Below are 17879 nucleotides of genomic sequence, written 5' to 3' on the forward strand. Positions count from 1 at the left end.
TATCTCCTGCGGTGATCCTGAGCCCAGATTAACAGAGATATCTTAAATGTCCTTCTGTTGCTAACCAGAGCAGGAAACCCTCCCTCCCACTGCCCAGGCGTCCATCTTGTTTCCCCAGACTGGTCCTCAGAGTGGGGACAGGCCAAGGGCCCAAAGGAGGGGGAGAAATGGTGGCTGTCCCTGCCTGGCTCTGGGTCTGTGGCCCTTAATGCAGCAGAAGAAATCCCCTGAGGGTGACTGTGCAGGGACCCTGCCTGTTCTGTATTCATCTACTCCCCCACCCCCCCAGCCCTGGTTGCCAGGATGGTCAGGCCCTCCAGCAGTGGATCAGTGGGGCAGGCATCCTTCCCCCTCCCATCACTGAATCCTATCAGAACCCCTCTTACTGTTTCCTGGTTTTTTAAGAGGGAAATTGGAGTTCAGCAAGGCACACAGCTTTTGGCGAGAAGCTCTTTGGCTGGAGGTTTTTCCTGAGTAAATTTCTAAGGTAAGTAAAAGTTCTCTTTTAGGAAGATGGTTGCATGATGCCTCTACTTTTGATAGTTAATTTTCCCAAAGTATTTATTTTTTTGTATAAATATGCCCTCAATTTGTGGGTTTGGGAGGCCTTGAGTCTTCTGGAGCAGTGGCCCCCAACCTTTTTATCACCGGGGACCACTGGGGCCACCCGTCTCCCCTGCCCCCGGTGAGGGGCTCGCATGGGCATGGGCGGTGGTGGCAGGCCACCACTGCAGGGGAGAGGGAAGCTGTTGGGGAGGGCACGGACGGCAGCATGGCTCGGGCGCATACCTTTGGAGTCCTGGCGGCGGCAGGCAGTGGTGGTGAGTCTGGGGCCAGTCGTGGCCACATGTCGGTGCTGCCATGAGGGTGGGGACGTGGCCAGAGGGAGCCACAAGCGGCATGGCGGCAATCCTGGGGCAATCCCCGGAGAAAGGTTGGGTCTGCGTTGCGGGCGGGGAGGCAGCTGGAGGGAGTGGGACCATGGAGGGGGCGCAGGAGAGGTGGGCGCGCAGCCGCCGGTGCTTTCGGGGCAGCGGCGTGGTGCGTTAGGGTTCTGCAGTGATGGTGGGTGGAAGGGTGGGAGCAGGTGGGCGGGGCGGCAAGGAGGGTGAGGATGGCCCAGTGACAGGCAGAGTCTATAGTGGTGTTTGAAGGAGGGAGGCTGGGGGGGGGATGGGAACCGAGGGATTGGGTCAACCTCAACCAAATGCCTGGTGAAGGAGCTCCCTTTTGCAGGCCCAGAGGAACTGTTCAAGTTCCATCAGGGCCCTGATCTCTGGAAGCTCTTTCCACCAAGTGGGGGCCAGGATGGAGAAGGCTCTGGCCCTGGTTGAAGTCAGCCGGGTTTCTTTAGGGTCAGAGATCACCCGGAAGTTGGAGGTGGAGGAGTGTAAGGCTCTTTGGGGGGTGTAGGCAGAGAGGCAATTCCACTGGGCCCAGACCGCATGTGGCCTTAAAGGTCATAACCAAAACCTTAAGCCTGATCCAGAATTTGACCGGAAGCCATGCTGGGGGATGGGCTGAATGTGGGACCTCCAAGGTTTTGCTGTGAGGACCCTGGTGGCTGCGTTCTGGACCAGTTGCAGTTTGTGGATCAAGGATAAAGGCAGGACAGCATAGAGCGAGTTCCAGAATTCCAGTCTAGAGGTGACCGTCTCATGGATCACTGTGGCTGGGTGCTCAGGGGCCAAGTAGGGCACAAATACTTGGGATTGGCGAAGGTGGTAGAATGCCAGCTGTGCTACTGTTGTGACCTGAGCCTCCATTGAGAGGGAGGCATCAAGAATCATGCCCAGGTTCCTGGCGGATTTGGACACTGATAGCCGTACTCCATCCAGGGTGGGCAGGCGGCTTCCTCGCTTGGGCCTTTCCTGCCCAGCCACAGGACCTCCATTTTTCAAGACTCTGCTTGTGAGTCCCCCTGGCCATCCACTAGGAGGAAGAGCTGGGAGTCATCAGCATATTGGCGGCAACCTAGCCCCAACCTCCACACCAGTTGAGCAGGAGGGGGCATCAAAATACTGCATAAGATGGGAGAGAGAGAAGCCCAATGGGTGTGTGTGTGGGGGGGTGGTGGCAGGGAACCATCTTGGGCCCTGGAGTCCCTCAGAGGAAGCCTGTTTCCTTGTGATCCGCTCTGCAACTGCAGCTGCAAGAGGGAGAGGAGGGAGATCCGAGGACGAACTGGCGGGGTTTGGGGGGGGGGAGAGATGCCTTAAAGGGGCTGTAGGAAGTGCCACATCAAATGACTGTCGTTTTGGGTTGTTCCTGTCCGAAAATCCTGGGGACTTGGGAGGCTCCTCGGCAATCCTTCCGCCAGTGGTACTCCCCCGCCCCCAGCCCGGCCCGGCGTCCGGAGGGAGGGGCAGGAGGGCCCTTTCTCCTCCGAGGGGGCGCGGCGGCCGCCCAGAGAGGCTCCGGCTTTGCGGGTGAAGGAGAGCCACGGCCAGAGCCCCCATGGCCTCGCCGCCGCCACTGCTGCTCCTCCTGCAGGCTGTCTTCCTGCTGCCCTCCGCCGCCCCGTCGGAGGTGACCGTGGGGGTGGTCGTGCCCGAGCGCGACCTGCGCTACTTGTGGGCCTGGCCGCGGGTGGCGCCCGCCCTGGAGCTGGCCCTGGAGGCGCTGCAGCCCCAGCTGAGCCGCGCCGGCCTCAACGTCACCATCGCCTTCGCCCCGGCGGACGAGGACGGCGAGTGCTCGTGGGTTTCGGCGCTGGAGAGCACCTTGAAGCTGAAGGACTCCCGGGACCCCGACGTGCTGCTCGGCCTCGGCTGCGACAACGCTGGAGACACAGTGAGGGCCTGGGCTGAGCACTGGGGGCTGCCCCTCCTCTCGGCCGGCGACTACGACGAACCTTCTCAGTTCTCGACCTCAGTGTACGCCGGCCCGGCCAGAAGCAAAAAACGCGCGGCTTTTTTGGGGCAGCTGAACAGGCGCTTCAACTGGACCTCCCGCTTCGTCTTTGCCTTCAGTAGGGAAGTCCACGACTTCCCGCGCTATCTCCGACAGTTCCGCTACCCTATCCCTTCGTCCCGGGGCGGCCCCTACACATGGATCACCCGCTACTCAGTCGAGCTCGATGCTGGGCTGGACGAGGCTCTCCGCTCCACCCGAGCCAAGGGACGGGGTGAGTCCGCCAGACGGGAGCGTCTTGTCGCTGCCCGCCTGGCAGGAGCCACCGGGGAGGTCGGCTGGGCGGCGGCAGCAGCAGCGGGAGGCTTGGGGACCTTGGAGTGGGGGGAGAAGGAAGCAGGGTCGGGTGCGCCTCGACCCGGGGGGAGGAAGGAGGGAGGGTCTCCTCATCCTGGCCAAGCTCTTCTCAAGGGACTGAAGCCCAGTCGGATCCAGAAGACCAGAAATGGATCCGGGTGAATGATCTGGCTTTCCCCCCTGAAACAACAGAGAACATCAGAACACAGGAAGAGGTTTCTTTTCTTTTTTAGTGCCTGAATCTGGATCTCCCAATGAAAGTGGTGAGCCATACATTCAGGCCACCCCAGGAGAAGATCTGACCATCACAGGGCTGAGTGTCCATCCCTGGGCCAGGCTTCTCTGCTAGTGGAATTAGTGACTGTAGTTTCAAAGAGCAATTAAAGTCCCTTCCCTTTGAGGGAACCAGGAGCCCAAGGAAGGACCTCCCTACTTAGACTTTGCAGATATCGTTGGGCAGCCTCTTGAGTCCAGCCTTGTGCTGCAGGCATGGCTGAAGGGCACATTCCTTGCTTGCATCTGACACATGCTCCTGTGGCCGGTGTGGTTTCTCCTCAGTGGTCTACATCTATGCGCCCCTTGAGTTGTTCCAGCAGATGATGCACCTGGCACAAGCTCAGAATATGACCAATGGTGATTATGTCTTCCTCTACCTGGACCTTTTGGGGGAAAGCCTGGAAGCTGTGGGGCACCGTGAGGCAGCCAAGCCCTGGCAGAGCAAGGAGAGCCTGGATTCAGGAGGCCTCCAAGAGGCCTTCCAGGTAAGTCCAGATGTCTCCTTGGGGGGGGGGGAAGGGGTGGCAATCCCAGCAATGTGTGCTGCCCCTAATCCCTTGGGTGTGTTCTCATGTATTCTGTTGTTGGATCTGGGGAGGCTCTTGATTTCCTATATGGAGCCAGGGCTCTGAGAAAACCTGAAGCCAGAATGAGGCCAGCAGTGCTTCTGTGCAGGGGCAGAGATCTTCCCCCTTATGAAAGCCAGCCTTTTGGCCTCTACGCATGACCAAGTTTGCCTTTGGGCTCTTCTAGGCTGAACCTTCAACAAGGAGGATGACCTGCTGACCTGACCTCTCTGGAATTTTCCTTGGCTGGGTGCTTGGCAAGGGTTGGGGGGGGGGGCTTTTTCCTTCCGCAGGGATAAGCAGGGGAGCGGGGAGGGAATGTGTGGAACTGGCATTCATAGGTTGAAATTCTTTCTCTGTTCTACTTCATGACCTGTACAGGAGGAAAGCCTCTTGTGGTGCAGAGTGGTAAAACATGCTTTCTGAGGCTCTGCCCATGAGGCTGGGAGTTCAATCCCAGCAGCCAGCTCAAGGTTGACTCAGCCGTCCATCCTTCCGAGGTCGGTAAAATGAGTACCCAGATTGCTTGCTGGGGGGTAAAACAGCAATGACCAGGGAAGGCACTGGCAAACCACCCCGTAGTGAGTCTGCCATGAAAACACCAGAGGGCGTCACCCCAAGGGTCACACATGACTCGGTGCTTGCACAGGGGATACCTTTACCTTTTACAGGAGGAAAGTCAACACCTTCCATTTATGCATGAAAAAAGAGCCAAACCCTCACTTGTGCTTGTGATTTCACTTTCGAAAAATGGAAAGAAGGCAATTGTGTGTGTGTGTGGGGGGGAGGCTACGACGGTGAAGGCTGGGTTGAGAATACTGCTGTGACTCCTCCCCACATGAAAATGACCCTGGTCAGGGTGACATCACCAACCATCTGAGACCATTGAGACACTATGTATGTTTTGAACATAAGGTTTGCAAGACATCCTCCACCATCTTGTGAGAAAAACGCACATCAGTCCAGCTGCTGATGTTACTGTGGTCAAAACCTTCTTGACTTGAGATCCAGTAGAGGCTCCATTTTTGGCATGGGATGCTGGTCTCCACAGGGCCATGGGGCAGGGCTGATGAGGAAGGCTGTGGGTCTTTCTGAGACAGATTTGCTGGAGATCCAGGAAGGAATTAGCAAAATCATGCAGGTGGTCAAGGGCAGGGCTCAGGAGGCGCCTGGGTCTGGCAACAGGGCAGAAGGGAGCCATGCGGGGAGACTGAGAAATGTTATACAGAAAATGTATCCAAGCAGCCTCAGCTGCTGCTTCTTATGAGGCCAGAGTTTTGGCCTGTTTGATCCTCTGAGGCCTCCAGAGCTGGCCAGAGGGGGCAGGGGCCCCAGGAGACAAGCAGGGCTGAAGGCTTGGCCAGCGGCTGTTAGACTTGGAGCTGTAGACTGAAGGCAGCAACTGGGAAGGGGAAGCAGCTCAGGACTCCTGCTCACCTCTGGGGACCAGACCACAGAACAGCTGAGGAAGATGCTCAAGAAGCCAATGGCAAAAACAGAGAAGTTGGAGCACTTTCCTCTGAGTCCAGGAGTTTCCAGTTTAGGAGAGGGGGAGATGACTGGGGAGGAGGGAATGGAAGTTTATAAAATTATACCTTAAGTGGAAAATATGTGTGTGAGTGGGGGGGGGGGGTAAGGTCTTTACTCACCTTTTCCATAACTCCAGAACTTGGGACCACATAGGAAGTACTTCAAAAGCAAAGAAATGGTTGTATTCACTGCCAGTGGATGGAGCAGGGGTGGCTTTAAAAGGAGTTAGATTTGTTCATGAGAGGCTGAAAATAGGTATTAAGCAGAAAAAGCAGGACCCCCCCCATCCAGGGGCTCCATATCTTGAAGCACCAGTAGGCAACGCCTGGGAAGGCCTCGGAGCCCTCTTTCCTCTCTGTGTCCAGGGGAACCAGTTGGGGACTGTGTGAGATGAGATGCTGGACTAGGTCAACCAGCTGCCTGATCCTTCTGTCCTCTCTGACCCCCCCCCCCCCCCGCCCAGGTGGCCTTTGTCTCCTGCCTGGTTCTGAGCCCCTAATTCTCCCCTCCCCTTTTTCTCCACTTGCAGACGGTGCTGATCATCACTTTCCATCAGCCCCAAACCCCCAAATACCGGCGCTTCCAAAGCAAGCTGATCCTGCGTGCCCAGAGGGACTTCGGAGTGTCACTCAATGACTCCCGGGTAAATCCACACATCCCTGCCTCCCTTCTTCAGTGACCTCTCTGCTTTGTTGTTATGGGAGGGAGCACATGGGCCTTTGGGAGAAGAAGAAATAACCACAGGAGATTCCCCAGGTAGGGGGGTGGGAGGGGGCAGCAGTGGCTTCCCCTTGCAGGTCGGTCACCTGGGTGGGCTTGCTGCGGCCAGGTCAAGAGGCTCCCTTAGCCTTCATTCACTCCAGGCAGGTTGTGGAAATAACCTTCTTGGTGGTTCTCTTTTCTGGACAGCAGTGGATGGGATCCCCAGTAATGAATTTAAACTGCAGGGAGAACCATATCCTCTACTCATCAGGACAAAAAATGTTCACAGTCAGAATAGTTCATCAGTGGAACTGGCTGCCTACGGAGTTGGTGAGCTCCCCCTCACTGGCAGTCTTCAAGCAGGGACTGGACAGATACTTATTCCGGATGCTTTAGGCTGATCCTCCATTGAGGAGGCACCTTCCAGCTCTACGATTCCATGATTCTATGGACATCCTCTGTTGCTCCTTTCCGCCTAGTTTTCTTGGCTATTGTCCTGTCTTCTGGGCATTCTAGGATGCTCTTTATTTCTAATCACTCAGGAGGAAGAAGGGCTGAATGTTCCTGCCTCCCTGTTGTAAGGACAGGGCTTCAGGATCTTCCTGGAGGAAGAGCTGTGGAGATTGTGTGCTTGGTGCTGAGTCCCTGGAGCCCAGGGCTGGCTGGGCCAACTGGGTGGGGGTGGCTCTATGTGACCCTCTTCCTGGGGGTCCTTTCTCAGTGGAGGTGCCTGGATGGAGCCGGGAGCCTTCTAGTGGCCAGGGATTGGCCTTGGAGCTGAGTTTTGCCCCCTCTTTCATTCCATCCCAGTCCCTTGCCCTTCTGACTATACTCTGCCCCCCCTTCATGGTCTGCTGCAGGGTTGCCTTGGGGTCATCCATTTCTGGATGGACCTTTCTTTCCTTTATCCAATATTGTCACTGATCCTACCCCCATATAATAGAGTAGACTTTCTCAACCTGGGTTTCTTGATGACCCCAGAAGAGCTTCCTGAAAAGGTGATAATTAATTTTCAATATATTTAATATAAATTTGTTAAACATGTATTGGGTGATATGACTATATGATCATGCTGACTCCCCATCCCAGAATGGCTAAGGCTGGGCCTCGAGGGGGTGGGAAGGAGAGAGGCCCCGGTAGTTGTGTACTAAACTATGCTTCCCAACCATATTCTGCACAATCATACTATGTCCATACTAAATCCTGAGGAATGGTGCAGGGGTACCTTAATGGTAAAATTGTTGAGAAAGGCTGTAATACAGCCTGAAAGAGGGATTTGCTGGGTTTTGCAACACACAAGTGGGAGAGGGGCAGACTGCCTCTAGGGATGCATCCCTCAATAAATCAGAAGCCCCAAGTCTTAGGTGGGCTGCTACAGCTGAGCTTGCCTGAGGCAGGGTGGGGCCAAGGTGGGCACCTGGATTCCCTGCCCCTGAGAGACAAGCTGCTGGTCTGGACCAATTCAGGATCCAGGCTGCCAGGTGGTGGAGACACACCTCCATTCGTTGCCACCTGGCTCTTCTTATGGATCCACCCCCAGAGCGGTTTCTAGCAGGTCCTCTGACGGTGATCTCCAAGACCAAGGGAATGGCTGCCTTCAGGACAGGGGAGTTGTGTCTGGGGGATGGGAAAACTTCTCAATCTCTCTCTCTCTCTCTCTCTCTCTCTCTCTCTCTCTCTCTCTCTCTCTCTCTCTCTCTCTCTCTCTCTCTCTCTCTCTCTCTGATTCACTCTAGCACAAAAACCTGCTGGCCAGTTGTTTCCATGATGGGCTGCTGTTATATATGAGGGCACTTATTAAGACGCTGCATAAAGATGGATCCAAGCGGAATACCAGCCTGATCCTGAAAACGATGAGGAGGCTGAAAATCCAGGGTATGAGATGGTGGTGGGAGTGGGAAAGGATAGGGAGGTTGATTTGGCCACTGAAGAGCAATGGGTGTCAAATGGGGAAGCTACAACATGAGCCTGAGACCAGGCAGAGACCCCCCCTGGGCCAGGAGGAATCAGGTGGGAGGGGGGGAGGGAAAGGGGAACCTGGCTGCCCCCCCCCCAGAGCCCTCCCCCCAGAGCCTGCCTAGCAGGGAATCTCATCCATGATTCATCAGGGGCAACTGGTGCCAGAGGCCAAGTGGAAATGATGTGAGTCTCCTTTCCTGCCCTCCCCCATCCAGGTGTCACGGGGACAGTGAGCATCGATGAGCACAATAAGAGAGAAGCTGATTTCTACTTGTGGAGCATGGCAGACTTGCAGAGTGGACAGTACCAGGTGTGTGTCTGTGGGGTGGGGAGTGCTGTTCATGGCAGGCAAGGGAGAGCCCCACACAGCCTCACTGGGTCTCAGCATCGGTTTGCATGTGCCGAAAACCCTGGGTGGGATTGGGGGTCTTGGGGGAGGTGTGAGGTGAAACATCTGGGCCTCCAAGCCTTTGTATCTGGATGGGATTCTGAGAAGGTGCAACAGATGTGGAGGAAGGTGCAGTCTCGATTAGTGATCAGGATCTGGCCTCTCCTTCCCTCAGGTGGTGGCTCATTACAACGGATCCATGGGGCAAATAGATTGGCATGGGCCCATCCATTGGAAGAAAGGGGTCCCTCTTTCCAACCCACCCTGTGTCTTCAGCAGGAATGACCCTTCCTGTGACAAAGGTGACAAAGGTGAGTGTGTTGACGGACTGACCCTTTTCCTTTGGGTAAGTCATTGCAGTGTTGTGGTCAATACTGCACACCTGCATCTTCTTCTCACACACTCTGTGGGGAGTCTGGGTTTCCCCTCCCACACAGTCCTGCCATCTCTGCTCTCTGAGAAACAGTCATCCCTAAAATATGCAAAAAACTAGCTAATTATTCACACAGTGAATATGAATACTGCACTAATTTAAAAGTCTTGCTGTTTGTTGTTCAATTTCTTTTGTGGTATCATTGAAGTTTTCCATGAGTACACATTTTCTCTCAGCCTCATGGGAATTGTAGTATTCCCTCCATTTTATTTAGTCGTCTGGTGGAACATCAGTTTCCCGTTCTGCTCTTGTACAAAAGTGCCTTGAGAGGGGAAGGAAGTGAACCTGAAATGCTCTGAGCTTGCCTGCCAGTCTCTCCCTCCCACCCCTGAGCTTTCTTTTCCACATACCTTATATGCTGTTGTTGATGGTGTAGGCATTTTTTTAAAGGCCCCAAAACAGTGGTTCTTAACCTTCCTAATGCCGTGACCCTTTAATACAGTTCCTCATGTTGTGGTGACCCCCAACCATAAAATTATGCATTCTTTCACAGAAATTAAACCAAAACTGACCAATGGCATGAAGATCCCTTGTTCATGATTGTATATAAATTGGTTTTTTCCCCCCAGGATTTCTCATTTCAGTTCTCCCTCTTGTCCCACCATGCCCATCTCGCTCTTTTCAGCTGCTCCGGACAGACGAGCGCTTTATCTCAATCTACCCTGCATGGATCTTGTGTGGATGGCTCCCCCCCCCCTTGCCAAGCTGCTTGCCCTGGTGTGACCCCTGTGAAAGGGACATTCGACTCCGAAAGGGGTCCCGACCCCCAGGTTGAGAGCCACTGCCCTAAAGTATCGATCTAATGCAATCAGTTCTGTTAGCCAGGTTCTCTGAATTCCCTTGCTTTCTTTTGTTTTTAAAGTAAGTCTCTAGTTCTTTCATTGCCTCATAAAGAGGAAAAGGGCTCCCACAAGGGAAAGGGCTAGAAACTTATAAAACGGAGCACTGAGAAATTTGAGAACATGTCTGACCAACCATTTCAAGGGTGCATAATACACTGACATTTTAGTGCCTCTAAAAAACCTGAAAAGTGAAACTGCCCATCTTCTTCAGCATGAGGGGAGGTGCAGGTGTGGAGTGACAGTGACAGCAGTACAAACCTCAGGAGGAGGTGGAAATGAGCAGGACAAGCAAAACTAGCAGAAACAATGCACCCCAGGAAGAACGGGGTTCCAAATTGGCTCCCAGAAAAGGACTGGGGCAATAGTGGTCTCAGAAGAATGCAGAGGGGATGGGAACTGGGAAAGAAAAAAAACCCAGAAAATTATAGCACTCCCCAAAATGCATGTGATGAAGCCATGTGAAGAAGGCAAATCCAGACCTGCAAGAGAAGCCTGGTTCCCTTTGTGGCAGGACAGACTTCCTGCAGGCCATGGCCCTGACCCTGTCCCCTCCCCAGCTGGGCGGGGGTCCCCTCTGCTCCACTGAGTAGCCCTGCTTTGGGATGCAGACAGCTCACCATCTGTCAGCTGATGGGAGGAGGAGATCAGCTGTTGGGCAGCTCAGCCCCTCTTGAGCACCTCACCCTCTTGGCCAGGTAAGTTTCTGCATATTCAAGCAGAAGGGTACAATCGGCAGCATTTCTGGGGTCCCAGTGGAGGTCCTGCCTCCCCCTGTCAGACCTGTTATCACTGTTATCACTGTTCAATGCATAGAAGCCAGTCACAAGAACACTTATTGAGCAAATTATTTGCCGAGACAGTTTTGATCTATGTGGTACTTTACAAAATGCCTTTATTGTTGAGTGTTCATTTCATTCTGTCTAACTGTGGGGCGTTTTTCATGCATCAACGCTTACGGGAGTTGTGGCCTCCCTCCATGAGGAGCCTCCATTTTGCCTTCTGCTCAGACACAGAAGGACCTTGAAAGGGTCAGAGTCCATCTGCAGACGGGAGAAGGGAGCTGAGCGGTTGCCATCACTCCAAGGGGCTCTCTTACTGTTGTATTTAAATTTATTGTATACATCTTGATGTAATCTGCCCTGGATCCACAGACAGAGGGCAGACAACAAATCCAAGTACAAAATAAATAAAAATATTGTCCACATGGTGTTTTTTGTAATGCCTTTAACATTTTCAATGCTCATTTCATTCCATGTTGCCATCGAGGGTTTTTCATGCATGCGCCTCTTTGCTCAGCTTTACGGGAGTTGTCATTCTCCCTCCATGCCTAGCAGCTTGGGGAGCCAGGCAGTGGGCAGATCCAGATCTGTGAGTGAAGCCCACCTTGTTCTCTCTGCTTACCTCCCCAATGCAGTCTTCTGATTGGACTGCTAGGCTGGTCGGCCCTAAGGAGGGATGCTCAAAGGCTCTCTGATTCACTTTCCAATCTGTTTGGTTGGAGCAGGGAGTCTATTTCTTGCCAGGCAGTTCTAGTGTCAATGAGCCTCTCAGGACTACCTGCCAGGTGAGTTTTGCACCTTCTAACAGCACCGTGCACTTGGCAGCGTTTCACACATCCTGATGGGAGTCCTGCCTCCTCCAGAAAGATCTGGTGTCTCTGCTCCCTGCTCCACAGTCGGCCATCAAAATGAACAGAGAGGAAACAGAGAGAGGGATAATAAATAAACACTTTTAAAATAAAAAAGGCTTACTGTTTGCATTTATTTAAGTATATGTTACCATAGGGATTCTTGTGCATGTACTAGTTTGCTTATAATAATGGAAGCTGTAGACTCCCGTGCATAATCTTTATCAGGAGAAGCATCCGTTTCACCCTCTGTGCAAATTGAAAAGCAGCTTGGCTAAGAGAAGAATATGCAGCTGAACCAACACAGGTAAGTTTGTGGCTGCACAGCTCTTCAGTGACTACCCATGATGGACAGGAGAGAGGTGAACGGATCCAGGGATTGGCAGCTGCAGAACATGGTCTATTCCCCTGCTGAATCTCTTCATACCTGACTCCATGGAGGGAGAATTTCACCTGACTGCATCCAGGGAACCAGCTCCTAGAACTCCACATGTTTGGTGAGCCATACTGGACTTTGATGGGAGCTAGATGGGTCACTCTTTGATGTATCCTGGCTCCATGAGGAATTTGACAGGAGGAGTTTCCTGTCCCAGAAGGGGGGAACAGAACATGATGAGCCCCTCCAGAGGGAATATCTCTGAGGGGTCTGCACCTGCATTCAGACCTCTGGGTGCAGTGGAGACGTTTCCCATCAGGGGTGGGAATCAGAAATGTCTCACATACAATTTTGCTGTTGCATCCCATGGGCAATCCAAGTGTGGGAAAGCAAGCCGCATAGATGGAGTTGTTTCCATGGGGTGGGTGGAGAAGATCAGTAGTCAGGGTCTAATTTTTATTCTGCTTTCCCCTCTCTCCAGTCCCCTGACACAGAACCTCCACTGCAGCAAAGCGACGAGGTCATCCAACTGCCTGGTGGATGGGACAGCCACTCCATGCAGGAAATTGGGGACTGAGGCCTGCCCAGCATCTGGACAGGAAAGGAAAGCAAGGGAAGAGCTGCTCTTTACACCACTGAGTCTCCTACTCCAAGGACAACAACCTCTGGGATCTCCTTTTATCTCTTTTCTCATCAGCTTTCCTCCTCCTTTTCTCTGTTGGCAGGGAGGGTCACCATGGGCACCCTGAGCCCTGCTCTTCCAAATTAACCACTCCCATTTGGTGTCCTGGATGCTGTGGTATAGAGACACCCCCCGCCCCCATGGATTTCCTCACTCTTTTTTCTCTTCCTGTATTCCCTGACATTTTAACCAACCGGGAACAGAGACCACAGCTGACCTACATGTGGAGCAGAGGCATCTATTGTTTGGGGCATCTCTCTATGGGGGGTTGTGCTGTGGAGTCTTGCATGCTGAGGACATGGACTCCGGCTCCAGAGGTGAGAGAGGAGAAGTCAAAAGCAGCCCAAGACTTTCTCTGCCTCCTTGTCTCAGCCTTGTTTCTGGGGCCCCGGAGGGGTCCTTTGATCCATTCCCTCCCATTCCAGTGTTGGGTTCCATGTCTGTTTATTGCGTGTTGCTGTTGTGTGGCTCTCTCCCACAGTCTGAGGAGTCAGGCTCCCTGAGAATCCCTCGGCGGAACTGCAGAAGGAGGAGCGGCTTCCATTCGTTTCACCATCTGGCTACAAAACAAATTCCCTGCTGTTAGCTGTTTAATTGTTAAGATGGATTTTTTCTCTATATATTGTTCTTGTTCTTCTCGTATGCGTTTTGGGTCACCACCCCTTCCCTCTGCCAGGAAATCCCTTGCTGTTACTTGTTTAATTATAAAGGTTCAATGTTGTACTTTCTTTCATTTGGATATTTTCTCGGTATGATTTTTCTGTACTGATTTATATCACTTATGTTTTGTTCATATGTGACATGATTTCAAGATTTTTGAGCCATTAGTGCTTTTGGGCCCTTTCTTTGTCTTCCCAGGTCCCAATCTGGCTCTTGCAACCATACCCCCCTCCTACCACTGCTGATGGCCAGGGGGAACCTGTGCACCAGATAGGATGCTTTAGGATGCTTAGGGCTGATCCTGCATTGAGCAGGGGGTTGGACTATATGGACTGTATGGCCCCTTCCAACTCTATGATTCTATGATAGGAATGGACAGAAGCAGGGTGCAGCCACAGGTATGTCTGCCATCTTGCACATTATTCCCCCTGCACACACACACACACACACACACACACACACTTGTGTCGCATCCACAGACCCACCTTTTGGGCAGGGGTGTGAGCAGCCCAGCAGTGCAGGAGGGAGCGTGGTGCTCGGCTGGCCACCAAGCCCACCCTTGCCCAGGAAGCGCCGTATGAACCAAGGCTGCTGCATAAGATGTTTCACACATATATTATATGCGAGAATCTGACTCTCACACCATTTTTTTAAAGATGATGTACATGCTTACATGTATATGCAATGTCTATCAGTCCTGTGGTGAGCCCAAGGTCACCAGATTGCTGCATGTGGAGGAGCGGGGAATCAAACCCAGCTCGCCAGATTAGAAGTCAGCACTCCTAACCACTACACCAAGCTGGTTCTAACTATACCAGGATGGTGGAGGAGCCTTCCAAAATGTGACATCACACGCAGAGCATGAAGAGATGCCAGCTGTCCCATCCCACTCCATTGCATGACATAAGGTTCAGGATAGCTCTCAGTCCTATCCCATAATAAACAACAATGCAGGTGACATCTGCTGAAACCTGTGTGACTGTAGTGAAACCTTCCAATGTGTCACTTCTGATGGTATGAAATGAAGAAATGCATGTATCAAAACTTGAACTATTAGATCAATATTTCTGGGCATCAGTTTATACCTGTTCAAAGTATCACTCTTCTAAGGCTTGGACATCAATTACACAGTGGAGGAAGTAAAACTCGTGCTTTTGCATTTGGTTGAGTTCGACCCAAACCATGGCCCCCAAGCCCCGCCCTCCTACTGGGTCCCAGTAAGAGTTGAGCTGAGGCTCTTTTGCAGTTCCATAATTCTCTAACATTATTGTTGTTATCATGTTAAGGTTATTGTTGTTATATTGTTATCAGTGTGATCACATATTGTTACCATATGTTATCTGTATCTTTTTCCTGTTTCCTGTAAACCGCCCTGAGCCCTCAGGGAGGGCGGTATATAAATATTAATTAATTAATTAATTAATTAATTAAAAATAAAAAAACTGAAATAAATTGTTAGGTCTGCAGTTTGTTCAGCCAGTACCTTTAATCTCTGACAGACAAGAGTCTGGAAAATGTTCAGAAATGGGTCCTAATGGACAGAGTTGGAGACCTTTGCACCCCAAATGGAGAACATGGGCCAAAAGGTTCAACTTAGATACACAAAATAGTTTCTGAGGATGTGAAAGTCAGCATGCTCCAATGCAGTTTCATTCTTAGTCACTCCTTTCTTGCTTCTCTTGTTCCCTCAAGGAGTTTAGTAGCAAGAACCCATCCCATGTTAAGCACAGCTGAGGGAACACTGGTACCTGAGACCAAGGTAGAAGCGCCACCTCAACCATCTGGGATCAATGGCCACCCAGAGGACACTCACAATTAGTGTGCCCTGTTCATGCTGGTGGGGCTCTTTTTTATTAGCGCCCCCCCCCTCCAAGGACTTTTCAAGTACTGTTTTCACAGGATAAGCATTTGATGCTTGAGGCTCCTGGTTCTTAGAGCTGGGAAGGAGGGACGGAGGTGAAAAGAAGCCTCCATTCTTGTTTACAGACTAGTTGATGCTTCTTCCTCACCTGAATAACAGTCACCCTCCCCGTTGATTTAGGGGGAAAACTCCCGACATGTCTTTTAGGTTTTGGGGGGGGAGCAAGTTTGTATATTGTGAAGAGGATTATGAACATAAGGAATACCTTGATGAACACAGGCAATATGGATTTCCATGTTGCTTGAATTTTGTGTTTACCTGCCAGTGGCCCCTAGAAAAAAACATAGGAGGACAGGACAGTTGCCACCATATGGAAGTGGTGTGTTATCTGGAGGCATGGACTGAATATTACTACCTCTCACCAAGGTCTCAGATGGAGATAAACCACCTGTATCCTGATGAGATAAACCACCTGTATCCAGATGGAGATAAACCACCTCATCCTGATGACAGCCTAAAGGAGTCACACAGTGACTTACAAATGCCTTTCTCTTCCTTTCCCCACAACAGGGTGTCTCTGCAAGGTGCCCTTCTAAACTCAAAAAGAACCACCAGCCGCTCGAGTTGTGCCCTCTGCTGGTACTGGCTGGGCCATTGTCTTTGTCATTGTCATCAACTGAAAATCTCTAGTTCAAAGAGCCATTATACCACTGCAAGGTTTATCATGCACTGGTTCCTTGAGCTCTCCCCCCCCACACACTTCCCAGTCATGTTTTATGAGGCCTAGAGCAGGTACTTTTACAGTCTGCAGACACCTTCTGAAACAGCATGGAGGGCACAGCAAAAAATGGCTGCCTAAAAAGAGGAGGAACCGTTTTTTTATACCCAGCTTTTTCACTGCCCAAAGGAGTCTCAGGATGGTTTACAAACACCTTTCTTATCCGCTCCCCACAACAGACACCCTGTGAGATGTAGCTCTTCTGACCCACGTTTGCCTCAGTCCTGTCACCTTCAGCCTGTTCCCTTGTCTCTTTTGGAGGCATTCTGTAAAAATGTTACCTCACAAACTTGAGGTAACTGCTTCCAATTGTTAAATTCAGCCACTTCAGTATCAAAATGAAAAAAAAATCTTGCCCATCATCATCATGGGACCAACATGGGAAGGTCATGGTCTTCCTGATTAAAGCAGATATTGTACCTAGGTCTCCCCAAGTCAATCTCAAGAAAAAGCCATTGCAGGAAGTAGGGGAGGAAGTCTAGAAACAGGGGGAGAAGCACCTTATTGGCTCCCCACAACAGACACCCTGTGAGATGTGTGGGGCTGTGAGAGCTCTGAGAGAACTGGGACTGGCCCAAGTCACCCAGCTGGCCGCATGTGGAGGAGGAGTGGGAAATCAAACCCCGGTCTCCATTTTTGAGGCTGCAGCTTTTCAACCAATACACTGTGCAGGCCACAAAATGGCCACTGCAGCTCTCCTTCAGTCACATCATGAAAACCCTGGTGTTGTGGTGGCTCTGGCAGTCAGATCTCCAATGGCTGGTCAGAAGCCTTGCTGGGCAAAGGCTCCAACTGGTCCAGTCAATTTTAGGGAACGGTGGGCACCTAGAACCATCTCATTTTGCTCTCCTGCCATACAAAAGTTCTCAGGGACTGAAACCAGAGCTTTCCTGAGGTGCTGAAAAATAGAACAGCAGTCGCTGAAAGATGCATTGGGATGCACTTCCATGTATGATCTCACTGCCTTGTGTCTTCCTCAGTATAGCCTTGAATGTTTCAGTAAGGCCATTTATCTCCAGATGCTATGGGGTGGATGCCCAGTTTTCACTCCACACCCCTGCCATGGCCTCTACCTCAGTGCTGACATAATGTTGCTTCCCAAATCTATGTATTTATTTTATTATGCTTGTATTTAGAAGAAGAAGAAGAGTTGGTTCTTATATGCCGCTTTTCCCTACCCGAAGGAGGCTCAAAGCGGCTTACAATCGCCTTCCCATTCCCATTCCCATTTATTAGCTGCCACTCCTGGCACAGCTGGCTTGTGGAGGCTAACAATAAAAATGATAAAACCCCATAAAAATAACAGCAACAGCAATCTTCATGGTGAACAAAACTAATCTATTTCCCTCCCCACACCCAATGACACCAGGCCCCCAGGCCACATCATAACATTTCTTTTTGTTGCTCCTCTTGCTTTTTCCCCCAACTTCATTTCTCTGCCTTAAGCTCTCTTGATTTCTTTTTAAATTTCAGAAGCTCTGATTCTCTTTGTCTCCCTCTCTCTTTCTTCCTGTGGGAATTCAGCGATCTCAATCTCTGGCTTGATTTTTCCAGATTTCTAACTCTTCTGTCCCCACATTTTCCTCAGCCCTCAGTCCTGTCACCTTCACTCTGTTCCCTTGTCTCTTTTGGAGGCGTTCTGTAAAACTTTTACCTCACAAACTTGAGGTAACTGCCTCAGGATGTTATATTCAGCCAGTTTGGTACATTCAGCCACTTCAGTCTCAAAATGAGGGGGGGGGGTATCTTGGCTGTATCCCACCAGGATGGGACCATCATGGGAATATCAAATGATGCTGACAGAGAGAGAAATCTTGACTAGTCTGACCTCAGGCCATCCTCTACCAGCATGGTTAGGAGCAGAGACCTTTAATCTGTATAACTGAGTTTGATTCCCCACTCCTCCACATGCAGCCAGCTGGGTGACCTTGGGACTATCCGTTTATAATTTTAATTTTAATTTTAATTTAATTGTTATACTGCCCTTCC

The 17879-nt window shown here is 51.4% G+C and overlaps 1 protein-coding gene across 2 annotated transcripts in view; it reads left to right on the top strand.

Annotated features, from left to right (window-relative positions):
- Positions 1–2249: 2249 nt before the first annotated feature.
- The window catches only part of LOC143841502 (atrial natriuretic peptide receptor 2-like), a 40295-nt gene continuing 24665 nt past the window's right edge, over positions 2250–17879 (top strand). For both annotated transcript variants that reach the window (XM_077345879.1, XM_077345880.1), the window contains exons 1-6: positions 2250–3127; positions 3769–3971; positions 6112–6225; positions 8021–8159; positions 8459–8553; positions 8807–8942. In XM_077345879.1, the coding sequence (XP_077201994.1) occupies positions 2458–3127; positions 3769–3971; positions 6112–6225; positions 8021–8159; positions 8459–8553; positions 8807–8942 (1357 nt within the window). In that variant the 5' untranslated portion in view covers positions 2250–2457. The remainder of the gene's footprint in view (positions 3128–3768; positions 3972–6111; positions 6226–8020; positions 8160–8458; positions 8554–8806; positions 8943–17879) is intronic.

This window comes from Paroedura picta, chromosome 7 (assembly GCF_049243985.1).
Source record: "Paroedura picta isolate Pp20150507F chromosome 7, Ppicta_v3.0, whole genome shotgun sequence".
NCBI classification, from domain to species: domain Eukaryota; kingdom Metazoa; phylum Chordata; class Lepidosauria; order Squamata; family Gekkonidae; genus Paroedura; species Paroedura picta.